This window comes from Lolium rigidum, chromosome 7, assembly GCF_022539505.1.
Source record: "Lolium rigidum isolate FL_2022 chromosome 7, APGP_CSIRO_Lrig_0.1, whole genome shotgun sequence".
Lineage (NCBI taxonomy): Eukaryota > Viridiplantae > Streptophyta > Magnoliopsida > Poales > Poaceae > Lolium > Lolium rigidum.
In genome coordinates, this window is record NC_061514.1 from 45,868,052 (window position 1) to 45,892,987 (window position 24,936).

At 42.2% G+C, this 24,936-nt stretch overlaps 1 protein-coding gene and 1 non-coding gene across 2 annotated transcripts; one reads left to right on the forward strand and one right to left on the reverse strand.

Annotated features, from left to right (window-relative positions):
• The first annotated feature begins 4,575 nt into the window (after positions 1–4,575).
• LOC124671260 (receptor-like serine/threonine-protein kinase SD1-8) lies at positions 4,576–9,333 on the forward strand. Its single transcript, XM_047207650.1, has 8 exons — positions 4,576–4,612; positions 5,822–6,985; positions 7,227–7,337; positions 7,514–7,638; positions 8,025–8,241; positions 8,474–8,711; positions 8,806–8,938; positions 9,037–9,333. Exons 1-8 carry the CDS (start codon positions 4,576–4,578, stop codon positions 9,331–9,333), a joined length of 2,322 nt encoding a protein of 773 aa, XP_047063606.1.
• Positions 9,334–12,175: 2,842 nt separating this feature from the next.
• On the reverse strand, positions 12,176–12,249 carry TRNAN-GUU. The gene has a single exon. It is a non-coding gene; the product is annotated as a tRNA-Asn (tRNA).
• Positions 12,250–24,936: the final 12,687 nt, after the last annotated feature.

Below are 24,936 nucleotides of genomic sequence, written 5' to 3' on the forward strand. Positions count from 1 at the left end.
ATACACTGACACTAGCACTACTTCTATGAAGAAGAAGAACCCCATGTACTATCTTGAAATATTTAACTGAAAAATCTGAATTATTTTGTGCAACTATGTCAGCTCGATCACTTTGCAATGTGTATTGTCAAGATTTGGTGGGCATAGCCAAATCAATACCGATGTATGTTAGAGCATCTCTAGCATACACCCCAAATCTCAAATAGGCGTATCCAGGCCACCCAAAACGCATTTTGCGGACTGGGCCGTGTTTGGCGCGTCTGGCATTCGCGACCGTTTTTCAGCCCGCAAACAAAACTGCAACGCAAGGTTTTGTAAATATCACAATCAGTCGGAATTACATATTCGAATCATTACAAAAAATGTTTATTGTCATACAATACAGACAATAGTCCGAATTACAAAAATGTTTTGATACAGTATGAATCAAATAATACAACAACAATTCAACAAATAACAAATGGTTAGAAATACAAATAAATCCTAATTGTCGTGCCTTTGCAAATGGTGTTTAATGAGATCTTGTTGAAACTGTTTTACTGACTTATCATTCTCAATCAGACGGTATGTTTCAAACAATGCATGAACAATATCTGGATTTCTAAAAGGTTTGACCCGGGTGCCAACATTATCGAATACCAATCTCCTGACTGGTATCTCACGTGATATCTCATTATTATTGACTAATAAAGCTTCATCCACCTTGCTAACATCAAATATTCCCTTTCAGAAGCTTGCCTTAAAGTCCTCGAGTACATATATGTGTTGACCTTGCTGCGAATATTGTGAAAGTGCAACCAAGCACTTGGCTTGTTTTGAGAGACCGGTCTCGGACATGATCCGATGAAGTTTCTAGGTGTATATATCCATGATGATTTCGTTGCATTTTCAGTTTTCACTTGGATATTGAGATTAACTTTGTTCAATGATTTTTTGATATATATCCAAATGGTTTAGGTGCAACACTTTTACTAGTGTAGTATCTAATATCGGTATCGCCAACAGATGCATCAGCTCATATTTCCAGCTATTTATTCTTGGGTCAACTCCCTTAAATGTTTTCTTGTTATTTGAGCTCCAAATGCTACCTTTTTTTTTTGATAATGGGCGCTTTATTACTTATAGAGAAGCACTTACACCCGACCTTTGCATAGCTAAGATGCACACAGCCATTCAAAAAATCTCAAAAGTCTAGAGTGCTAAAAAAGACGAATTACATATCACACATGAGAAATTGTAAAACGCCTATGGCGAAGGCGGAGGCCCGATCCGTAGATTATGCTGCCACCCATGTAGGGAAAAAGTATCCCTCGCCGTGTCCTTCAACCGTGTACAGACCTCCGTAAACAGGTCGAGGCTCTCCACCCTCAGCAGTGCAGACCAGGAACGGAGAGTAGCGGTACATCTGTAGATAACCTGCAAGAGAGAACATTTTTTGTCATTAAAAACTTTGTCATTTCTACATAGCCATAGCGACCATATAATGGCAAGCACCCCCACCCTAATAAACGTTCTAAATATGTGAGCGATACCATGAAGCCAATTACCAAAGATATTGGCCACACTAGTCGAGGGATACAGATCAGAAGTTACTTGGATGCATGACCATATAGACCTGGCAAAGTGATATTGGAAGAACAAGTGTTTAGTTGTCTCGTTGTGTTGACAAAAAACACACTGCGTGCTCTGATACATCGCAAACGTATCTATAATTTTTGATGTTCCATGCTTGTTTTACACCAAATACTATATGTTTTAAGGGACTAACCTATTAATAGTTGCAGAAGTGCACAAGTTCTTGGTTTCAACTTTGTTGTGCAGGAAATAGGCAAATATGGAAGGAAATAGCTCATTATGGTGAAATCTGGAATTTCCCGGAATCTGTCCCTGCTGAACACTTTTCAAAGATCGCTTCTAAACTCCATCAAAACGACGTCCAATGGAAAAGTCGTAAACTACAAAGTTGTAGAGAATTTCAAACCGAACAATTTGGACATCTTATTCGTCCCGAACGGACAACGGATGCATCCGGCAGAGCAGAATTACTGCGGAGGTTCGTGCAGTCTCGGGACTCCAAAAGTTGGTGACGTATTTGACACAAACTCTTTCCATACCTGGATATTTCGGCCCAGCCACGAGTTGTGAGGCTCATGAAGGACAGAGGGGAGTCCTAGGAAGGTTCTAGAGGTGCCCAAGAGCCCTCGGATCAAAGGGGCATCCATCACATGGCCTAGATTGCATCTCCAACACTATATATTGATGGGAAACCCTATTTTTGGAGGCCCCCAAGCATTGTCACGAAAATCCTCCTTCTTGGCAGCAGCCAAGGAGGGAGAAACACTCATCTATACCAGCACCAACTCAAGGAAGAAGAAGGCTAAGGCGCGGCGCTCCCCCATGATGTCGGCGGCGGGGAAGGAGTCCCCCGCGCCGCCGCCGCCCACGCCTCCGTCTCCCGGCGCTCCTCGCTGAGCCCTCCAACGTCTTCACCGCCATCTCCATCACCAACTCCTCATTGTATTCAGTGGTCCATCCTCTCACAAACCTCTGTACCGCCATATGTAACCATGGTGTTTGATGCTATAAGTTATAATCCTATGATCTATGTCATGTTGCCATAGTTTATTTGTTCTTTGATTGATTGGTTGTTTCTCTTTGGTTTATTAGAGTTGTATGTTGATATGTTACCGTCCTTGGTGCCCATTATATTTGTGCGCGCATGGATCAAGCACCATAGGGTTGGTAGTACTTGTATACTAGAAGGGGGAAGTTCTGCCGGAGTGACAGAAACCCAAGGACGCGAACCGGATAGTTGCATGTATGTGAGTAAGAGGACCATTTACTTAAGGCTATGGTTGGGGAAACCTTAATGCTTGCTAGTATTTACGGATGTTTGCTAGCAAGCCAATCATATAGTACTTGTAATTCTGGAGGGAGAGCATGTATATTTAGCATCTCCTACATAGAAAGCTGCATCGAAGACATTGAACCCAAGATCTTCACTAATTGATCTTGGACAAAGCCACCACTATTACAACCGCCTTTCCACACTCATGGTACTGTTAGTTTAGTTTGTTTTATTGCTGCAGCACTAACATTTATTCCGTGTATTTTATTATTCTGCAAAGTCACCTCTCATACCCGTTATCGCTCTAGTTTTATTTCCTAGATATTGCAAACGCTTAGTGTGCGTAGAGTTGTATCAGTGGTTGATATAACTTGAGAGAATGTTTATCCTACCTTTAGCTCCTCGTTGGGTTCGACACTCTTACTTATCGAAAAGGCTACACACGATCCCCTATACTTGTGGGACATCATGCTCCCATGCCAATTGCGTTTCGCAAGATTGTCTTTGGTGAGGATTACTCCTCGACGCAAATACCAGCCAAATTTTTTAATTTAAAGGGGTATTTTCATCTTCCAAATCTTCTTGTTTTTATCAACTGGTATTTTCGGTTGGATAATGGCATTGTACAAATAACTTACAGAGAATTTTCCATTGGAATGTAAGTTCCAACGAAATTCATCTTGCCCTTCAGACAATTGAATGGATTCCAAACGTAACAGTAAGGCATTCCATGCGAGAAGTCTTGGACCGATTAATTCTCGTCTAAACGTCACTGTCGGGGGTGAGGTTGCCATTACTAAAGCAATGGTATCATTTTTGCGACGAACAATGCTATATAACGCTGGATATTGTTCAGAGAGAGGCCTATTACCGAGCCATGTATCCTCCCAGAACCGTATCTGTGATCCATCCATAATATTGAAAGTACCATATCTGAAGAAGAATTTCTTCATTGTCATTAGGCCAGCCACTCCCGATTTCCAAAGGATCCGGGATAACGCTTTGGCGCCTATGTACTTTCTTCTAACCATGGTCTACCATACGCCATCTTCGGTTAGTAGCTTATAAAGCCACTTACCTAATAAGCCCGAGTTCTTGACATCAAGGTCGTAAACTCCTAGCCCACCCATATCTTTAGGTCGGCATACGACAGACCACTTGACCAGTCAATATTTTTTTTTTCACTATCCCCTTGCCAAAAAAATCTCAATCTATAATAATCGAGTTTGTGTAATACACCTTTTGGCAGAATGAAGAAGGATATCATATACAACATCATATTGGTGAGAACTGCATTAATGAGAATCAATCTTCCTCCAAGGGATAGCATTTTACCTTTCTAACTACTAAGTCTCTTCTTAAGTCTTTCCTCGACTAGTTTCCACTCAGCCATCATTAATCTCCGGTAATGAATCGGGATACCCAGATAGTTGATATGAAACTGGCCTTGCCCACAGCCAAACAATTTCAAATAATCGGCGATTGAATTCTGAGCGTCGCCAAAACAAAACAATTTGTTTTTATGGAAGTTTATTTCGAGTCCCGATAAATGCTCAAAAGCTGCCAAAATTAGCTTTAAATTTCGAGCTTTATCGAGATCATGTTCCATAAATAAAATTGTATCGTCAGCGTATTGAAGTATTGATAAACCCCCATCTACTAGATGTGGGATCACTCCTTCAATTTGACCATCAGGTTCGATCAAGATAGCAAGCCTATCCGCCACAATGTTGAATAAAAGTGGTGATAGAGGATCGCCTTGGCGTAAACCTTTTCGTGTATGGAAGAAACGTCCCGTATCATCATTGACACGAATCACTATACTTCCTCCATATACAGAATTATTGATCAGCGCTCTCCACTGTAGTGAAAAACCTTTCATCCTGAGTGTCTGATTGAGAAAAGACCAATTGACTTTATCATAAACTTTCTCGAAATCAAGTTTTAAGATTACCCCGTTCATCTTTCTTGTATGCAGTTCATGAACCGCCTCATGTAGAATCACAACTCCATCTAGGATATTGCGTCCTTGCATATGAAGGCGGTTTGCGACGGCCTGACCACATGATCAGCCATTATATTCAGTCTAATGGTGACCACTTTCGCGAATATCTTGAAACTTACATTTAAGCGGAAAATGAGTCTAAATTGTTGGATCCTTTCTACCTTTTTAACTTTGGGTAACAAGATAATCTCACCAAAATTTAGACGGAATAATTCTAACTATCCAGCGTGTAAAACACTAAACATTTTAAAAGATCGTCTTTAATGGTATCCCAAAATGTCTGATAGAATTCAGCAGGGAAAGCTCCAAATACTACCTATAAGCTATGATATGATAACCTGGATTTAGTTAAGCACAAAAAAGATTTGCAAAACTGCATCCACACCCCAGCTGTACCCTGTACAAACTCAGACCAATAGGTTGAAAAGGAAAATGCAGCTGTACCTAACACAGACATAATCTTGCTCGAGGATGTTCTTTATCATGGAGATAGAATTCTGTGCTTATAGATCTAGAAAGAGCTCTCCCCAAATCCACTAGAGCTCACCTGACATTGCAGAATTGCCCGGTATTATATGATTTAGCAGGAGTTTTTTTTATGTCAAGAACCGCGTTGACGAACACCACTGGTATAGCGACGACCTGCACGGTGCTGTAGGGTTCTCCAGTTTGCTTGAGTCATATTGGCATATCCGATGCGCCTCGCTTTGATCTAGTCTTTGATAAGTATTGCTAAAAGACTAGAGCCACTTGCTCGAGCTTATAGTATTTCTCAAGTGTATGATCGCTCTGTCCTCCTTCCGTCACATTGAAAATTCAAATCAATATAATGCAAGCTGTTCGAATTTAGTTGAGCCAAAAATAGTTGTTTTCAACTTTCAAGTAGCCACGACGTTATCCGGATGTTCCCGGTTCAAGCTATGAAACAGTGTTCAGTTTTTGAGATGCAAAGAAACATCCGTGATGAGGCCAAACGACGGCCAGCTCCTTCACCCTGGGCTTCTTCTCTCCCGGCGTGTCCACCAAGAGGTACCTCGGCATATGGTTCTCGGTGTCAAACGACACCGTTTACTGGGTAGCCAACCGCGACAAACCTCTCGTCGACAGGTCCGGCATGTTGGTGTTCAACGACGCCGGCAGCCTCGTCCTGCTCGACGGCTCCCGCCGGCCGGTTTGGTCTTCTGAAATGTCCGGTGGTGCTTCCGCCGTTGCAGCTCAGCTTCTGGAGTCGGGCAACCTTGTCGTGCGCAACGGCAGCAGCGACGCCTACCTGTGGCAATCGTTCGACTCTCCGTCCGACACCTTGCTGCCGGGCATGAAGTTGGGCAAGTACTCTTGGTCCAGAACCGTGTGGACACTGACATCGTGGCGATCGGCGGACGACCCATCTCCGGGGGACTATAGCCGGACCCTGGAGGGGGTCGGGATGCCGGAGCTGGTGCTATGGCAGGGCAACGCGAAGACGTACCGTACGGGCCCGTGGAACGGGCGGTGGTTCAACGGCGTCCCGGAGGCGACCACGTACTCAGACATGTACCCGCTGCACGTGACCACCACCGCGACGGAGACAACCTACGGGTACACCGCCGTTCCCGGCGCACGGCTGACTCGCGTCGTGGTGAACCACACGGGCGTGGCGGAGCGGCTGGTGTGGGACTCGACCAACGGCGAGTGGACCTCCTTCTTCAAGAGGCCCAAGGGGGACTGCGACGACTACGCCAAGTGCGGCACGTTCGGCCTCTGCAACGACACCGCGGCGTCATTCTGCGGCTGCGTCCCAGGGTTTAGCCCCGTGCTTCCGTCGGCCTGGCACTCCAAGGTGTACGCGGGCGGGTGCCGGCGAGACGCCGACCGGGACTGCGGCGGCGGCGGGACGACGACGGACCGCTTCAGGGTGATCCCAGGGGTGAAGCTTCCCGACACACAGAATGCGTCGGTGGATACCGGTGTCACGCTGGAGGAGTGCAAGGCGAGGTGCTACGACAACTGCTCGTGCCTGGCCTACGCCGCCGCCTATATACAAGAAGGTGGCGATGGTACCGGCTGTATCATCTGGGCGGATACCATCCTTGATCTTCGTCTCGTTGACAGAGGGCAGAACCTCTACTTGAGGCTCTCAAAATCAGAATTTGGTATGTCCACGCACTCCTGACATGCATGAAATTGACATTTTTTTTGACAGTTTTCCGGTTGGATGATTGGACGAGAATTTTTTAATTCCCGGCCGAGAAAAAAAACCACAAGTTAAAGAAAAATTCATATTCAGTTGATCGAAAAATAGCAAATCCATTCATGAATTGGAGTTTCCTGCACGGATAAGCACTTACACACACTTAACGTTTTTATTTTTGGATTCCGTAGCGGATGATACAGATGGCAGTAAAAGGTTTCCTGTTGTACTTGTCGTGGCACCCGTAGCTTTTGCTCTTACTGTTCTTCTGGTCGTCCTTTTGATTTGGTGGAGAATGAGACGCAGAATCCTAGGTAAATTCCTTATATTTACATTTTCAGGTATATATTTGCAGATAATGAAGCCCAACGTTTGATAAGACTATCTCATACTTAAAATCAATTAATCATACAATTGAAAAAGCCTTAGCAATCAGTTAATCATATCATTTGATAAAAAAAACTTAGTAATCTTCATCGTCTTGTTTCAGGTGCTATTCCTCAAAATCCATCCATTGCGGTTCATTCAGTTAATCTAGCAACTATGAAGCATGTCACTGAAAATTTCTCCGAAAGTAATATTATCGGTCAAGGTGGATTCGGGGTGGTTTATAAGGTTAGTCTTTTTTCTACTAATACCTTGAAGATTCCCACCTACATATATATGCGGATTTTATCCCTCAGGTGAACTTTTCCCTGAGTTTTTCCCTGAGTTTTTAAGACATACTACCTCTAGTCATATTTAATCGACGTGAGGATATGTACATACTCGTACGCTAGCCTTCCCTTTTCTCCGCATTGATCTTTTCCAACCGGAGAGAGTACATGATATATAATCAACTGATCTTTCTAATAAATCTGATCTTAAAATCCAGGCTGAACGTACCTTAACATAAAAAAAATCAATGGTCATACCATTTTGACATACACAGAACCAGCAATTGGCAAATTCTGAACTAATTTTCTAGGAGTAACTAACATATCAAATTCAACCATCACCAGGCGCAGCTGGCTGAAGGAAGAATGATCGCGGTCAAGAGGCTTAAACAATCAGCTCTCACAAGGAAAGGAAAAAAAGATTTCGCGAGAGAAGTGGAAGTGATGGCCGGGCTCCGACATGGGAGTCTTGTTCGTCTCCTTGCTTACTGCAACCAACGCAAGGAGCGGATACTCGTCTACGAATACATGCAAAACAAGAGCCTGAACGTCTACATATTTGGTAGCCTCTAGTTCCTGGAACTTCAGATTTTCTCCACTTCTATTATTAATTAGTTGAAATGGCTCGTGAAAATTTCCTGCATTTCAAACGGGCCCTTAACACTGCTCACATTTTCCTTGGCCAGTTAGCCCCCCCATACACAAAAAAAGAGAGAGATCATGAAACCAAAAAATAAGGTGTCGCTGTACTAGACTAATGAACACAAACGTATATGTATATCCGATGCTTACAGGAACAACTAGCCTCCGTGCTTCACTGAGCTGGGCAAGAAGACTGGAAGTAATTCACGGAATCGCACATGGAGTAGCATACCTTCATGGAGGATCTGGCGAGAGTGTAATCCACAGGGATCTCAAACCGGCAAACATTCTTCTAGACGACGAATGGAAGGCTAAGATTGCAGACTTCGGCACTGCAAAGTTATTTGCCATTGATGAAACAGGGCCTGATCAAACAATTGTAGTGTCACCGTAAGTAACTATATCAATAACTATATCCTCAACAAAAGAAGTTGAGTGGACTCGACCACTCAATATATACCTGACATTTTTTATTTTTATATAGGGGTTATGCGGCTCCGGAGTATGAACAGAAAGGAGAGATGACACTGAAATGTGATGTCTATAGCTTTGGAGTTATTCTCTTGGAGACCCTGAGCGGGCAAAGGAACGGTGGAACTCAGAGGCTCATTTTGCATGTAAGTGTTGCAGATTTGCGCTTGATGAGCTAAGCTGATATGTTGGGTGAAGCAAGAATCTATACAAGATTCCAAAATTTGAAAATATCTCTTTGCAGGTCTGGGGACTTTGGGAGCAAAACAAGGTCATGGAACTTCTCGACATAACATTGCCCCTTCCTAAGTCTGATCCTGAGCTCTTATCCGAGCTGAAACGGTGCATAGAGATTGGGCTTCTATGCGTCCAGGAAATGCCCTGCGACAGGCCGACCATGTCTGCAGTTGTTGCTATGCTGACAAGCACAACTTCACACATCGATCGACCAAGAAGCCCGACAATGGATATCACGGCCACGGCTTCGTCCCGGGATGACGAGACTGACCTCTCGATCCCTACAACGATTGATCTGACATAAACTGCCATGGTTCATCAATAAGACAAAATTATGTTGCCTAATGATCTGTGTTCGAGCTGCAGGTGTAAATTTTATTTCTTACATGGTCTTTTTGGTTTGCGGGTAGTACCTCTCAGTAGTGTCTAACTTCCCTTGCGGATCTTGTTATTATTCTTTGGTTTGGTAATTCTGAATTATGTGTCATGAAAAAGACTCAAGTGTACATCATGCCAGAGGATTGAGGCAAGGGGACCCCACCTCACCAATGATGTTCTTAATTGGCATGGAAGTGCTCACCAAAATCATTGAGTGGGTATCTCCCCCATCCAGCTACTGTCAGTGTATGCAGATGACGTTGTAGTTTTCCTCAAGTCAGAGGTACAGGAGCTAAGAGCACTGCATGAAATCTGGGAAGCATCGGGATTGCATGTGAACTACCACAAGACCACTGCCACGCTGATCCGTGGGAGCATTGAGGCAGGAGAAAGAGTAAAGGAGGTGGTGGGCTGCGAGCTTGCAAATTTTCCGACGTGGCAGCATGGCATGATTGCACGGGCGGGAAGGCTGGTGCTCATCAAGGCGGTGATCTCGGCAAGGCCAGTACACCAGTTTCTAGTGGAAGACGCCCCGATGTGGCTCCTGGAGGAAGTTGCCAAATGGCTAAGAGCATTTTTTTGGCAGGGAAGAAGGAGGTGAATGGGGGACAATGTTTGGTCGCATGGGAAAGCGTTTGTAAACCCATTTGTTTCGGAGGGCTTGGCATCAAGGATTTGAAGAGGCAAGGTCTTGCCCTACGAGTATGATGGGAGTGGCTCAAGCGGACAGATCTAATCGTCACTGGCAGGGTTTGAGTCTGACGAAGGATGACAAGGCCACAGTAGTCTTTCAGAGTTGCGTCAGCTTTTGTCATAGGAGACGGGAGGAACATCTGGTTCTGGAAGGACAGATGGTTACATGGATGAACGGTCGGTGATATTGCCCCTGCAATTATTGCGGTTGTCCCTACCAGGCGAAGGAATAGCATATTGGCGTCGGATGCGCTAGTCAACAACGCATGGATCTTAGATATCCCGCCCGACCTGATTTCCGTGGAGGTTTGTTCCCAATGCATCCATCTCTGGGAGGAACTGCATAGGGTGGAGAGGGATGCAACCGTCCCGGATCAGTTTTTTTTTGGAAAGGATCAGAATCGGGTGGTTACACGGCGAAAGGAACCTACTTTATGATTTGCCAAGGATCGGTGATTGACGGCGCGCATAAGCCAGTTTGGAAGTCCTTCGCGCCACTCAAATGCAAGATCTTCATTTGGCTTGCGCTCAGAAATAGGCTTTGGACTGCGGAGAGGAGATTCAGGCATGGCATCACGGATCACACCAAAACTTGCTACACATGTTTGTAGGAGGAGGACCGAGTGGATCACATTATCACCCTATGCCCCTACGCGAGAACGGTGTGGCTTGGATGCTTGCAAACAAATCAGTTTGAGGTGGACTTGCCGCACCTGGCCTACACCTTGGAGGAGTGGTGGCTAAGGACCGTAAGAGAAGTCCAGAAGAGTGATAGAAGGAGGTTCGACTCCCTGGTGACCCTAGTGGCTTGGACGCTTTGGAAGCAGCGCAATGCACCGGTGTTCGGCAATGTTCGTCTCCAGTTGAACATCGAGCAAATCATAGATAGCGTAAGGGAGGAGTTTAGGTTGTGGAAGTTTGTGAGAGTTGTAGGGAGGCAAATAGTGTTGCGAGAGTAGGCTTAGGTGTGTGTTGGAGTTCGCCGGCTCAGTTGTTCGCAACTTTCTGTACGGCTTCTTGTAAATCTGTTTTCTGCCTTCTATAAAGATATGGTGCGCATTTAGCGCACTCTCGAAAAAAAAGGATTTGTTGGCAACACACCAGCCACCACCACTACCAACATCACACACATTGCCAGTGCCATCTTCCTAAGTTCCTAGCCGGGCCTTTGATGGATGCACATTAGGTGCACCATATTCACAAAAAAGTATTTTTGTTTTTGTTTTATTATGATTGCAACGAGGAGATGACAGTTGCGTCATTTGGCATATCGGTAACGCTAGAGTTGTCATGATTCTGAGGTGAATTGACTTCATGTATGTGTCGGGAAAAAAATCATAATACAATGATGATGGATAAATGGTGAGAGAGAATAAATAGTAGCAATGAGTAAAGCAAAGCAGGAAAATACATGCTTTGTTGCAATGAGATGTCTACTTGGAGTATATTTGCTGGAAAGAAAAGCTATAGGTTTAAAAAAGTTTATAAAAACCAAAAATTTTGGTAATTCGCTAGAAGGAGGGCTTGAACCTCCGACTCAGTTGTTCGCCGGCTCAGTTGTTCGCAACTTTCTGTACGGCTTCTTGTAAATCTGTTTTCTGCCTTCTATAAAGATATGGTGCGCATTTAGCGCACTCTCGAAAAAAAAGGATTTGTTGGCAACACACCAGCCACCACCACTACCAACATCACACACATTGCCAGTGCCATCTTCCTAAGTTCCTAGCCGGGCCTTTGATGGATGCACATTAGGTGCACCATATTCACAAAAAAGTATTTTTGTTTTTGTTTTATTATGATTGCAACGAGGAGATGACAGTTGCGTCATTTGGCATATCGGTAACGCTAGAGTTGTCATGATTCTGAGGTGAATTGACTTCATGTATGTTTCGGGAAAAAAATCATAATACAATGATGATGGATAAATGGTGAGAGAGAATAAATAGTAGCAATGAGTAAAGCAAAGCAGGAAAATACATGCTTTGTTGCAATGAGATGTCTACTTGGAGTATATTTGCTGGAAAGAAAAGCTATAGGTTTAAAAAAGTTTATAAAAACCAAAAAATTTGGTAATTCGCTAGAAGGAGGGCTTGAACCTCCGACCTTGTGGTTAACAGCCACACGCTCTGGCCAACTGAGCTATTCCAGCTTTGTGATTAAATTGGCACATGACGAATTAATATTGAGCCAAACGTTAGAATCATCATAGGTCGGTAACAAATGTAGATGAGGAGTTGAGGACCAACTGGACAAGTAACAGACAGCGATCGGTGAGGTTCTGTACAATTTCCCATCTCTTGGTGTCAAGGGCGCCATTAACCTCAGAAAAAAAGGAATGGGTAGTGTAGTGGGTGGAGTAACGCGACTGACAAAATGGTAAACAGTCACGTATTGTCCATCACTTCAATACGCCGCCAGGAAGTAATACGGAGTATGTGATGTCGCGAAACACAGCGATGTTTCTCAACCTGCCTGCCAGGCTCATCTCCGGGTTCTTTCTCTCGTCGTTTCGTCCCCAGGCGTTGCATCATCGGTCGACAATTTTTGTTAGGAACAATATTTGCACTACTTCCAAAAACTACCTACGGACAATTTTCAATTAATTATTTCTGTTAGGAATGCGCCGAAACAAGGCTATCCAGGCAAACACTATTCTAGGAGGAGCATCAAAGGAGCTTGGTGATGAAAATATAGAGCTTCCATTTCTCATCTTTAAAGACATTGTTACCGCCACAAACAATTTTTCTAACGACAACATGCTCGAACAAGGAGGTTTCGGGAAGGTTTATACGGTAGTAGTAATAAGATAATCTGTTTCTTTAAAACTACTGTACTTGTATGAACACGATGTCAGTCATATTCAGCTACCTAATGATAATAATGCAGGGAATTCTAGAAAATGACAAAGAAGTTGCTACCAAAAGGCTAGGTCAGAGTTCTAGACAAGGAGCCGAGGAATTTAGGAATGAAGTTGTTCTAATTGCCAAGTTGCAGCACAAGGACCTGGTCAGATTTCTTGGTTGTTGCATCCATGGAGATGAGAGGCTCCTCATTTACAAAAGCTGCCTCATGCGGGTGCGTGTCCAATCCATAATAACTCTATAAATAGCCCATGAACAACAGAAGGCTTCTTCCCTGGTCGAAGCTTCAGTCTCACGTTCCGGTGTGGGTCAGCTCATCAGCCATCTCTTGAGGCCAAAGCTGTGCTAGGAGGAGATCGACAAGACCGTTCTGTAGCGGGGAGAAGAGGTCATCACACGGCTGCGTACGGACGCCACCAGCTTGACCTTTCTCTACAACTCTGAAGATACTACTACTCCATCCATAAACAGTCGTGATGTTTCCTCTCACAATCTCGCTCTAATTAAACTCCAACCTGGATCCATAGTAGTGACTCATTTTGTTTGCACCGTGCATCACCGTCGCTGCAGACTTAATTGGAGACTGCTCCCCTGCCGGCCAGTCATCTGGCCATCTGTGATGCAAAGCAACAAGTTCATACAAAAACAACCAGAGTAAAGTATTCCCCAGCAAACAGTAGAAGTGAACACAAAGAGCCCAGCTAAAAACTACCGGTGCACACCCTAAACAAACAATTTCCTGATGTAGCGAAAACTACAACAAACAAATTGCCACCGACCACTGCACCAAATGGGAAATCTTTCGTGATAGACTGCGTCGTAGGATGCCAGGTAAGTTCTTTACAGTGCATCAGTTGGATGCTTAAGATGCTCTTTACAACAACTCAGCAGGATGCCAAGGAGTTTTTCAAAGAGAAGTTTCCTGATATTTTACAGAGACCATCATACATCAGTAATACCACAACAAGGGGCAACAACCCTTCTGTTGTCACTATATCTCATCCATTCCAGAATAGTCAACACATGATCGCACAAAAGGAAAACCTGAACTACAGACCAAACCAAAACGGCCAAATGGCATTGAACTTCAAAATTCATTCAAGATTAAAAATTTATTCAAATTACAAAATTCATACAAATTTTGTCAAACTTGAACAATTTTCAAATTTAATAATTTTCGAAAATTATTTTAAACAGAAAAATAAAACGAGAGAACAAAAAAAGAAACACTGAAGAAAATAGAAAACAAAAAAAAGAAACAGAAAACAAAAAAGAAATAAAAAACAGAAAAGAAAAGAAAAGGAAAAGGAGAAAAACATGGAAAATCGCCTAACCGGGCCGGCACACAGCGCGCGCGGGGGTGTGCGACGCGGTGCAGGTGCCGACCTGGTCAGCATATAGGAATTCCGCCGTCTGTGACCTCAAGCTCGCAGCAGATTCGGAAATCCTATTTCCCGCTCATTAGCGGGGCGGATTAACGCCCGCCATGGGAATGCGAGCAGGCCGCGGCCCATCTTACTCTGTCTCTCGTTTTTCATTTTTTCTTCTTTGGTTTTTCTGGTTTGATGGTTTTCTGCCTGTTTTTGTTTTTTCCGGTTTTTCGGGTTTTCCTTTTTCAGTTTCGAAAATATTTTTTCTAATTCGAGCAAATTTTAAAGTTTTGGTCGGTTCTAAATTTTTTTTGTTCGGTTTTGAATTTTGTTTAATTTCGAAAAAAACTTTCCATCCGTGTAGGAGCCGGGATTTGATCCTTGGTCTCGGACGTAGGGATGGCAATGGGTACCCATGACCCGCGTACCCGTCGGGTAAAAATCCAATAGGAATACAGGTATGGGACAAAATATTACCGATGAGTTTGTAAACGGGAAAATATCATACCCAATGGGTGTTGGAGATATGCCCAAGAGGCAATAATAAAATGGTTATTATAATATATCTTTGTGTTTATGATAATGTTTACATTCCATGCTATAATTGTATTAACCGAAACATTGATACATGTGTGTTATGTAAACAACAAGGAGTCCCTAGTAAGCCTCTTGTATAACTAGCTTGTTGATTAATAGATGGTCATGGTTTCGTGATCATGAACATTGGATGTTATTAATAACAAGGTTATGTCATTAATGAATGATGTAATGGACACACCCAATTAAGCGTAGCATAAGATCACGTCATTAAGTTATTTGCTATAAGCTTTTCGATACATAGTTACCTAGTCCTTTCGACCATGAGATCATGTAAATCACTTATACCGGAAAGGTACTTTGATTACATCAAACGCCACTGCGTAAATGGGTGGTTATAAAGGTGGGATTAAGTATCCGGAAAGTATGAGTTGAGGCATATGGATCAACGGTGGGATTTGTCCATCCCGATGACGGATAGATATACTCTGGGCCCTCTCGGTGGAATGTCGTCTAAATATCTTGCAAGCATATGAATGGTTCATAAGAGACCACATACCACGGTACGAGTAAAGAGTACTTGTCATGAGACGAGGTTGAACGAGGTATAGAGATACCGACGATCAAACCTCGGATAAGTAAAATATCGCGTGACAAAGGGAATCGGTATCGTATGTGAATGGTTCAGTCGATCACTAAAGTCATCGTTGAATATGTGGGAGCCATTATGGATCTCCAGATCCCGCTATTGGTTATTGGTCAGAGAGAGGTCTCAACCATGTCTGCATAGTTCGCGAACCGTAGGGTGACACACTTAAGGTTTGATGTCGTTTAAGTAGATATGGAATAAGGAATGGAGTTCGAAGTTTTGTTCGTAGTCTCGGATGGGATCCAGGACATCACGAGGAGGTCCGGAATGGTCCGGAGAATAAGATTCATATATAGGAAGTCATATTCCAAGTTTGGAAATGATCCGGTGCATTTATGGCAGGTTCTAGAAGGTTCTAGAAAACTCCGGAAGAAATCATCATGGAAAGTGGAGTCCCGGAGGGACTCCACCTTGCATGGCCAGCCAAACCCTAAGGGGTGGAGTCCCAGGTGGACTCCACCATAGGTGGCCGGCCACCCCACCTAAGGGAAAGGTGGGAGTCCCACCTTGGGTAGGACTCCCCCTTGAGTAGGTTTCCCACCTATGGGAGGTTTTGTTGTTGGGGTCTTATTCGAAGACTTGGACTACAACTCTTGGGGATTTCCACCTATATAATGAGGAGGAGAGGGAGGGGGCAGCCACTCTTGGCCGCACCACCTAGGGCTGCCCATGGCCGGCGCCCTAGCCACCCCCTCTCCCCAAACCCTAGCCTCTCCTCCTCCACATAATACTCCCGCAGCGCATAGGCGAAGCCCCGCCGGAGTTCTCCACCACCACCGCCGCCACGCCGTCGTGCTGCCGGGATTCCGAGGAGGATCTACTACTTCCGCTGCCCGCCGGAACGGGGAGAAGGACGTCGTCTTCATCAACACCGAACGTGTGACCGAGTACGGAGGTGCTGCCGGATTGTGGCACCGTCAAGATCTTCTACGCGCTTTTGCAAGCGGCAAGTGATCGTCTACCGCAGCAACGAGAGCCTACTCTCGTAGGCTTTGGAAATCTTCAAGGGTTAGTCTCGTTCATCCCCTCGTTGCTCCCATCTTCTAGATTGCATCTTGGCTTGGATTGCGTTCTCGCGGTAGGAATTTTTTTGTTTTCTATGCTACGAATCCCAACAGTGGTATCAGAGCCATGTCTATGCATAGATGGTTGCACGAGTAGAACACAATTGTTTTGTGGGCGTTGATGCTTTGTTGTCTTTAGTTCGAGTACTTTGCATCTTTGTGGCATGGTGGGATGAAGCGGCTCGGGCTAACTTTACATGACCGCGTTCATGAGACTTGCTCCACGTTCGACATGCAACTTGTATTGCATAAGTGGCTTTGCGGGTGTCTGTCTCTCCCACCATAGTGAAGATTCAATTTACTCTTTCTATTGACAACACTAGTATCACCGTTGTGGTTCATGTTCGTAGGTAGATTGGATCTTACTCGAAAACCCTAAACCACGTAAAATATGCAAACCAAATTAGAGACGTCTAACTTGTTTTTGCAGGGGTTTGGTGATGTGATATGGCCATGATGTGATGATGAATATGTATGAGATGATCATTATTGTATTGTGGCAACCGGCAGGAACCTTATGGTTGTCTTTAAATTTCATGTTGAGTATTATTTCAAAGTAGTTGTAATAGTTGCTACATGAGGTGAACAACCATGAAGACGGCGCCATGGACCTTGACGCTATGCCGACGATGATGGAGATCATGCCCGTTGATGATGGAGATCATGTCCGTGCTTTGGAGATGAAGATCGAAGGCGCAAAGACTAAAGGGCCATATCATATCACATATGAATTGCATGTGATGTTAATCCTTTATGCATCTTATTTTGCTTAGAACGCGACGGTAGCATTATAAGATGATCCCTCACATTAATATCAAGATAATAAAGTGTTCTCCCCTCGTATGCACCGTTGCACGGTTCGTCGTTTCGAAGCATCTCGTGATGATCGGATGTGATAGACTCAACGTTCACATACAACGGGTGTAAGCCATGTTGCACACGCGGAATACTTGGGTTTGCTTGACGAGCCTAGCATGTACGGACATGGCCTCGGGACAACGGAAACCGAAAGGTTGAACACGAGTCATATGGATGATATGATCAACATGTTGATGTTCACCATTGAAGCTACATCATCTCACGTGATGATCGGTTTTGGTGTAGTGGATTTGGATCGTGTACCACTTAACAACTATGAGGGATGTTGTATTAAGTGGGAGTTCATTAGTAATTAGATTAAAACATGAACTAATTATCATGAACATAGTCTGAGTAGTATTTTGAATTAATTTTGTAGTATTGGCATCCGTTTTCTTCCATGCGCTAGTCTTGTAATTGAGATTGAAATACTGTTAAAATCTGACAAGAAACTTTACGGACTGGTACCGTATTGTTAAAGTATCAAGAAATGATTAAGTCCCATTGCAAACTTTTAGTAAACCTATGGTTTCAGTTAGTACCTAAAGTAATCTTGTCTTCGTGAAACTTGAAGTTCAAATCAGTTTGAAATATAAGGAGCTGGAAATTTTGTTTTCAGAAATAAGCAAGGTATGAGATATATGTGATATCTAAGACCTTATTGCAAGATGATAGAATATAATCTAGTGAGACTACATAAACTCATAAGTTTTATGGGAATGTACGAAGGTTGAAAGACGCCAGACGTCCCAATCCTCCAACTAAGTTGGGCACTAACGATATTCGCATATCCATGAAGTGATCGTCCTTAGTATGCACCGTTGCTAAAACTCGTCGTTTCGAATACTGAGGTATAGATTCTACGTGTGCATACAACGGGTGCAAGCCAGATTTGCACATGCGAATACTAAGGTTAAACTTTACGAGCCTAGCATGTACAGACATGGTCTCTGAAAGTGATGGATAAAATTATGAGTGAAACTGTTCATCATATTACAAAGTTACTAAAAGTGAAATCTGGAACACTTGTCATATGATGATCAACTTCAAAGTAAGAACCTCATGGTTATTGGTATTTGACCAATGGACCTAGAAGTTATTGAAGGTGAAGTGTTTTCTGAGAATGAGGAAAGCTAAAAGAGAAACTACAAAAGATATTTTGGCAGAAAGAAAGAAAATACTAGAAGGTCTAGTTCAGGTGTATATAAATGATATACATGTTATGGATGTATTCCTTGTTTGGTCACATAATGAAATTCTTGGGTATTTGTACCATATTGGTTAGTATGAGATATCATACAGTACAACGCAATACAAGAATACGATGGCCTAAGTGACTGATAAGGAATATGGTAATAATGCACGTCTGGAACATAATAAAGTGTTATTATGTTTATCGTTGGCATTCTACCTAGCCCTTAGAATTTATAATAAAGAACTTAATAATTGTTATTTTGCTCTGGTCAAATGAAAATAATGAGTTTTTCAAATTATGACCTTACTCCATGTACGATGGATAAGTTATTATAAATCTTAATGGTGAAACACACATACATAACACTGACGCTAATATGCCGTAAGGCAAATGATTTGAATTCCACTTATTTGTGGAACCGCCATTTAGGTCATGTTGGAAAGGAACGCATGAAGAAACTCCATGCAAATGGATTATTTGTAATATCCCAGGTAATGGGGTTACAAAAATAGAGGAAACAGATGTGTGCATTGCATTCATGCATAGAAAATCTGGGGAATTTTCGCGCTTTAAAGTAAAACAGTCACAGTAACTGAAGTTTCACTTGACCTTGGTGGAATTGAAGTAGCTCACCAAGTCAAGCGCTAAAAACCTCAAAGTGACTTTGCTAAAACCTTGCTTTGGGTAGAGATAGTTTGAACCAAAGGGGTAGATCAAATGGAACTGATAATCAACACAACCACACTTTACTTAATGATCAATTGCTTGATCTAATAAAAGATTATAATATGGTAATCCTTACCATAACATATGAACATACATCTATTTTGAAATCAAGTAACAATAAATAGAGAAACCATTCTTCACTTATGTTTTCCATGCCTTAAACTAATCCATGATCCTACCATGAACCTCATGGTATTCATTTTTCTCCATTATTGGAAACAAGACATGGAGATCCAACTAAGGAATATAATTCTTCTCTATTCCAGATTATTAAGCATCCAACCTAGAGAAGTGGGAGTTCTATGTTACTTATTAGAGGATCAAGGATAAACCTTGAGCTAAACCTTGGATATACATCCTAGTATTCAAATCATCATCTTCAAGAGGAACCCTAGAGTATCATTCAAGTCCTTCCCAAATGAGTGAGACCATTCATACCACTCTTAGCTTTACTTATTTAAGACTCAAGGACAATCATTGAATTAAAGTATTAGGTTGAAAACCATTTCCCTTGGAGTGGTGAGATAACCTAATATCACATGGAATAATACCATACCCCTGAATTGATAAGGTGAGGAAGAGACTAACCCAATTAAACTAGCCAAATGAAACCTTAGCCTAGATACCTAAGGAGATGTTAGGAGTACACCATAAACCCTAGAATAACCATTCCTAAATGAGAAAGCTCAACCTATGGTGTTATACTCAAGATAATTGAGACAACCATAACCATGCCCACTCAAGAAACTATAAAATAAAGTAAATATTTAATTGATCAAGACAACACTTGATCATGGAAGTGAAAACCATTCCATTAGAAATACTTTAGGAAGCCAAACCTTGACCATTATCAATTGTGTAGTAATCATAAACCCTAAGAACTTGAAGTAGAGGATTTTAGCACATAAGAAAAGCTTAGAGTTAAAGCCTATAATTCATATGGTGAGGAAACCAACAATCCATTTGACCAAAGTTAACTATAAAAAGAACCATAACCACTTTAGTTACTTCAACAATAGATTAAGGATAATAATAATAGAAGTCTATTAGTAAAAGATAACACCAATTCTCATATCCTTAGTAACTAAAGGAGCACAGGAAATAATAAGCAAGTAACCATTTTACCATGCATTGGGGAGATTAAAACCCTAGCCAATGCAATATGATGTCATCCCAATTCTATAAATTAGAATTATATCTCAACTCTAGTTTATGTATCACTATGGTGATCATGATATAAACCCATGCTATAATTGAGATTCAAACCAAATGCTATTAGGTAAATATCATTGGAACCCTAATGGTTCATTAATTAAATACAATGTTTCAATTATAAAACAAAGAGCCACCCAATGCTAAGTCCTATAAATAAGACCATAAGTGTGATTATCAACCACTTACCTAGATAGTTAAGACCCAACCTTGAGGAGAGTAATAATTACTCTAGGTATTTCAAAGGATTAAGAGACCATAATACTAATGTGAGTTTTAATATGGGTTATCATCAAACCTACAAAACCCTAATAAAATGTTGCTCACATGAAATAATATACAAGTGATTAAACCCTCAAATGGAAACTAAGACATAATAACAATCTTTGAAATACTTTGAGATGAAAGTATCCACTCTCATAATTCTAAACAGAATTGATTGCATAATAAAAAGTGAATTAAAATAAAAACATAAGTTATGTCTAAATGTTATTTTGAATAAGTTCACAATTATGCAAATAATCTAATATAAAATATGGATTCAATTAGAATCGTGAAACAATAGTCATTATACTAAATCTTGAATGAATGAACATAATTACAAATATCTGCAAACAGTATTGAATTCACATATGAATTCCAATAGAAAATATAAAAACAGAAAATAAAAACAAAAAAGAAAAAGAGGAGAAAAAACCTTACCTGGCCGAGCAGCCCACGAGCACAGCCCAACTACTAGCCACACCGCAGCCCAGTCCACCGCCAGAAGCAGCCCAGCCCACCTAACCCTTCGTGTTCATAAACGTGAGGAAGAAAAGCTTCTTCTTCCTCTCGTCCGAGGCCGACACGCCGGCGAGCCACGTTCCTCGTTGGCGATAAGCGCACCCCGGACGTCGCAGACGAGCTCAACGCCTCTTCCAATCTCTCTCACGTCCGTCTCATCCACATTCATCAAGATTCGGGCATTAACACTCTAGTTCAACCATCCACCGCATCCTGGCCACCAGACGCCGACGCTCACCGTCGTTCCCGACCGTCTCGAGCTCTATAAAATCACCAGGAGGACCTCCGTGCTACCGTTGTTCATCTCCGCCATCCCAATTTCTCTCGTTCGCCCTCTATCCCTCGCCACAAGCTCACAGTAGCCGCCGGTGTCGAGCATGACTCGCCGGAGAAAGCCACCCCAGGGACCCGTAGGTAGTCCACGAGAAGCGCAGAAGTGAGAGGATCATTCTGGTAGAAGGAATCGAGAAATGGCATGCGCAATCGGGCAAAATCGACCGTTCCCTTTCGTCGGTGTTCGCCGGAATTTGCGACGCCGTGCTCAACCCCGACCGATTCCGCCTTCCTCGAGCAGTCTATCAACTTAATGGTAAGTGTGCGCGTCCAGAGACCCTTTAATCACGCAATTTCATCAACCGTAGCTTGTGATTCGAGTCTCCGCCGAAGTTGCTCCGCCGCGGGCTTGTTCTCCGGTGACGCTCCGGTGGTCGTTTGAGAAAACCGCCATCACCATTGTACTCAGAATGACGAGGGGGTTCAAATAGTGGTAGCCGCGCATCCTGGGGCGCCGTAAATCGGCGGCGCCGCCGCGCGCGGAGTCGCCGGCGTTTAACCGCCGGTGGAGTCAAACACACTGGTCAAACTTGACCAGTCTCCGCCCGCGTGGCAGCCTGCGTGGCACTGGCCCCACTGGTCAGTGTCTGGCGCTAAGGTCTGCCACGGTACAAAACGTTTTGTTAGTTATTTTAAATTACAGAAAATTACTGAATCTTTGCAAGAATTTATAAAATTCATTTTAACTCGAAAAAATACATATGAGATATCAAAATGATCCTAAAAATAAACTCTATCCAATAAAAATATAAAATGAAATTTTTATTTTTATTAAAAATTCAATTATTTTAATACTTGTTATTTAAGCCTTTAATTTTAATTCTAAATTCAATTAAAATTCAATAATTAGTAAAAATTTCCAAAATTAAATAAAAACCAGTAATTAAATAAAGAAAACATTAAAACTAATTTTTTTTTGTTATTTTGTTAAATCCTTATTAGAAGGATTTAAACCTAATTGACCTAATTATTAAATGTTCTAAAATAGAAAAATGCCAAATTCAATATTATTTTATTTATTTACAAGTTACTAATAACCTCAACTTTAAATTGAAGTTATTAATCATAAGACCATATGGTAAATAGCAAACCCTAATTCCATAATGAATGATATTACAACCCATCATTTCATGTGAAACCTAAAACCCTAATTCAATTAGGAATCCTAGCTCCATTACTACATATGAACCCTAAATTGCTCCTAACCTAAACTCTAGGTTAGAGCATGTGATCATGGTACCTTATTACAAATCATAGAACCATAGTAGCAACTAAATACTTGTCTTGGACACATAAAATGTAGAAGACCTATCACTAATATATAGGTATCCCATGAGTTCATCCTTATCAGACTTAACTAATCAAGTGGGATTAACCAAGTATAACACCCTAGTTCCTATCCCAAAGACCACCATCCTTAGTTATCCATAATTAGCATCACACCAGTGTGATGAACCCTAATAGCAACTACACCTACTATTTTGTATTACATACCATATCCCACTAAACCCTACTAGTGTTGAATACTTATCCACCATCCTATTCAGGAACCAATTACTCCTTACTTAATAGAACCAACAGTAAAACCTAGACCACTTCAACCCTAATTGATATACTTCTTATTATTTAAGTAGTATGTTCTTCAAAAGTTATTCTTTTGAAGAAAATAAGGAATCATCATCAACCCTGCTTATAAGGACCTAGAAACCCTAGCCAGCTATCACTAGCAAGATAAACCAAACTTAACAACAACCATGCATAATGAATTGCTTAGGATACCTAGGCTTATCTTAACCTTACAAGCCCTAGGTGTTGATGAATTCAACTTTATTGGGATCCATCTAATACTTACTCCAGAAACTAAATGAAACCATAGTCAACCATAGAACCCCATCAACCTAATTATCATACTTGTTCTTTATTAAAGAACATGTTCTTCAAAAGTTATTCTTTTGAAGTATATAATAATTAATCATTAACCATAACATGTAGTGCTAAAACCAACCACTATTCATTACATGTTAGCATCACACCAAATCTTATTGTTATGTGCTATTAATGCTATTGTTATGATATATTGCAGCACATGTTTATGATTCCAAGTAACCACACCTGAATAAGAACCTTGTTTGTGAATCACTCTAAAAAGTACAACACACCCTAAACCAATCATTACCACTCACTAATCCTAAGTCATCGGGGTTAGGACACGCTTAGAGCGATTACGTCTCATACTTATGCATTATTGCATCCTTGCCAATCTTTTAAACATCGTCCTTACCGGACGATGATGCTATTTCAGAATTTGGAGTTATTGCGTATCGAAGACCTTGTCTGCATAATCTTGCATTCAAGAAAGGCAAGTTCATCGCTTGCTCATGTCATTTGAGTATCTTTATCAAATTACTTGCAAAGTACTATGATTACCACTATTGCATAAAAACCAAAACCACTACTTTCATAACTATGAATATGACTATGTGGTTGGCAATGGAACCATGGATTGTGTTGATATGGTGGAGGTTCCATTGCAAGGGTTTATATCCATCTAGGATTAAACAACAAATGTCGTCCAATGATTCTTGTGCCGTAATACCCGTGTTAACCATAAGATCCGGAGTGGGACGAAGTAGTCAAAAGTGTTTCCACCTCTCGTACATCAACGGATGCGCTTACCGTAGACACTTGACCCGAGGTTGGGCAAGCGGTGGGGTGGGGATCCCATTCTAATTCCCCACGGTAAGTGGTCTATGATGGGTTGCGGCTACCGGCGAAGGAGTTTGGTTAACGAGTCCCAAACTCGTTGTCGTGGTCGGGGTCCATCCTTAATTGGTATAAGAGGACCGACGAGGACCCAGGGTCGGGGTATGCAACAAAGGGTGGGTGTTCGAGGTAGCGGAGGAACATGATTGGCTAGACCTTATACCGGGCCTCACACCATAGGAAGTGTGGACGGGTTGCGCGCCCGGTTGGCAACAAGGTTAAGATCTCTTATGGGTAAAGCAACACACCTCCGCAGAGTGTAAAGAACCGTGACCTGTCACTCCTCGTTCCGGGATATGGAACTCGCCAACGCGGCCGGAAAGGAGCTCCATGAAGTTCTAGTAAACCGGTGAAGGCTGACGGACATAGTTCTTCTGAATAAAAGCAACCTTTTGAAGAAATGGTTATCAAAACCTGCATTGGTATTAGACTTTCTGGTATAATGCTGTAGCTAGTGCATTAAACACCTCTTTCCTATAATGAAC

Coding starts and splice junctions, on each gene's coding strand:
- LOC124671260 (XM_047207650.1), top strand. CDS start 4,576: ATGTTGAATAAAAGTGGTGATAGAGGATCGCCTTGGC. Junction 7,338..7,513: donor AATGAGACGCAGAATCCTAG/GTAAATTCCTTA, acceptor GTCTTGTTTCAG/GTGCTATTCCTCAAAATCCA. Junction 7,639..8,024: donor GATTCGGGGTGGTTTATAAG/GTTAGTCTTTTT, acceptor AACCATCACCAG/GCGCAGCTGGCTGAAGGAAG.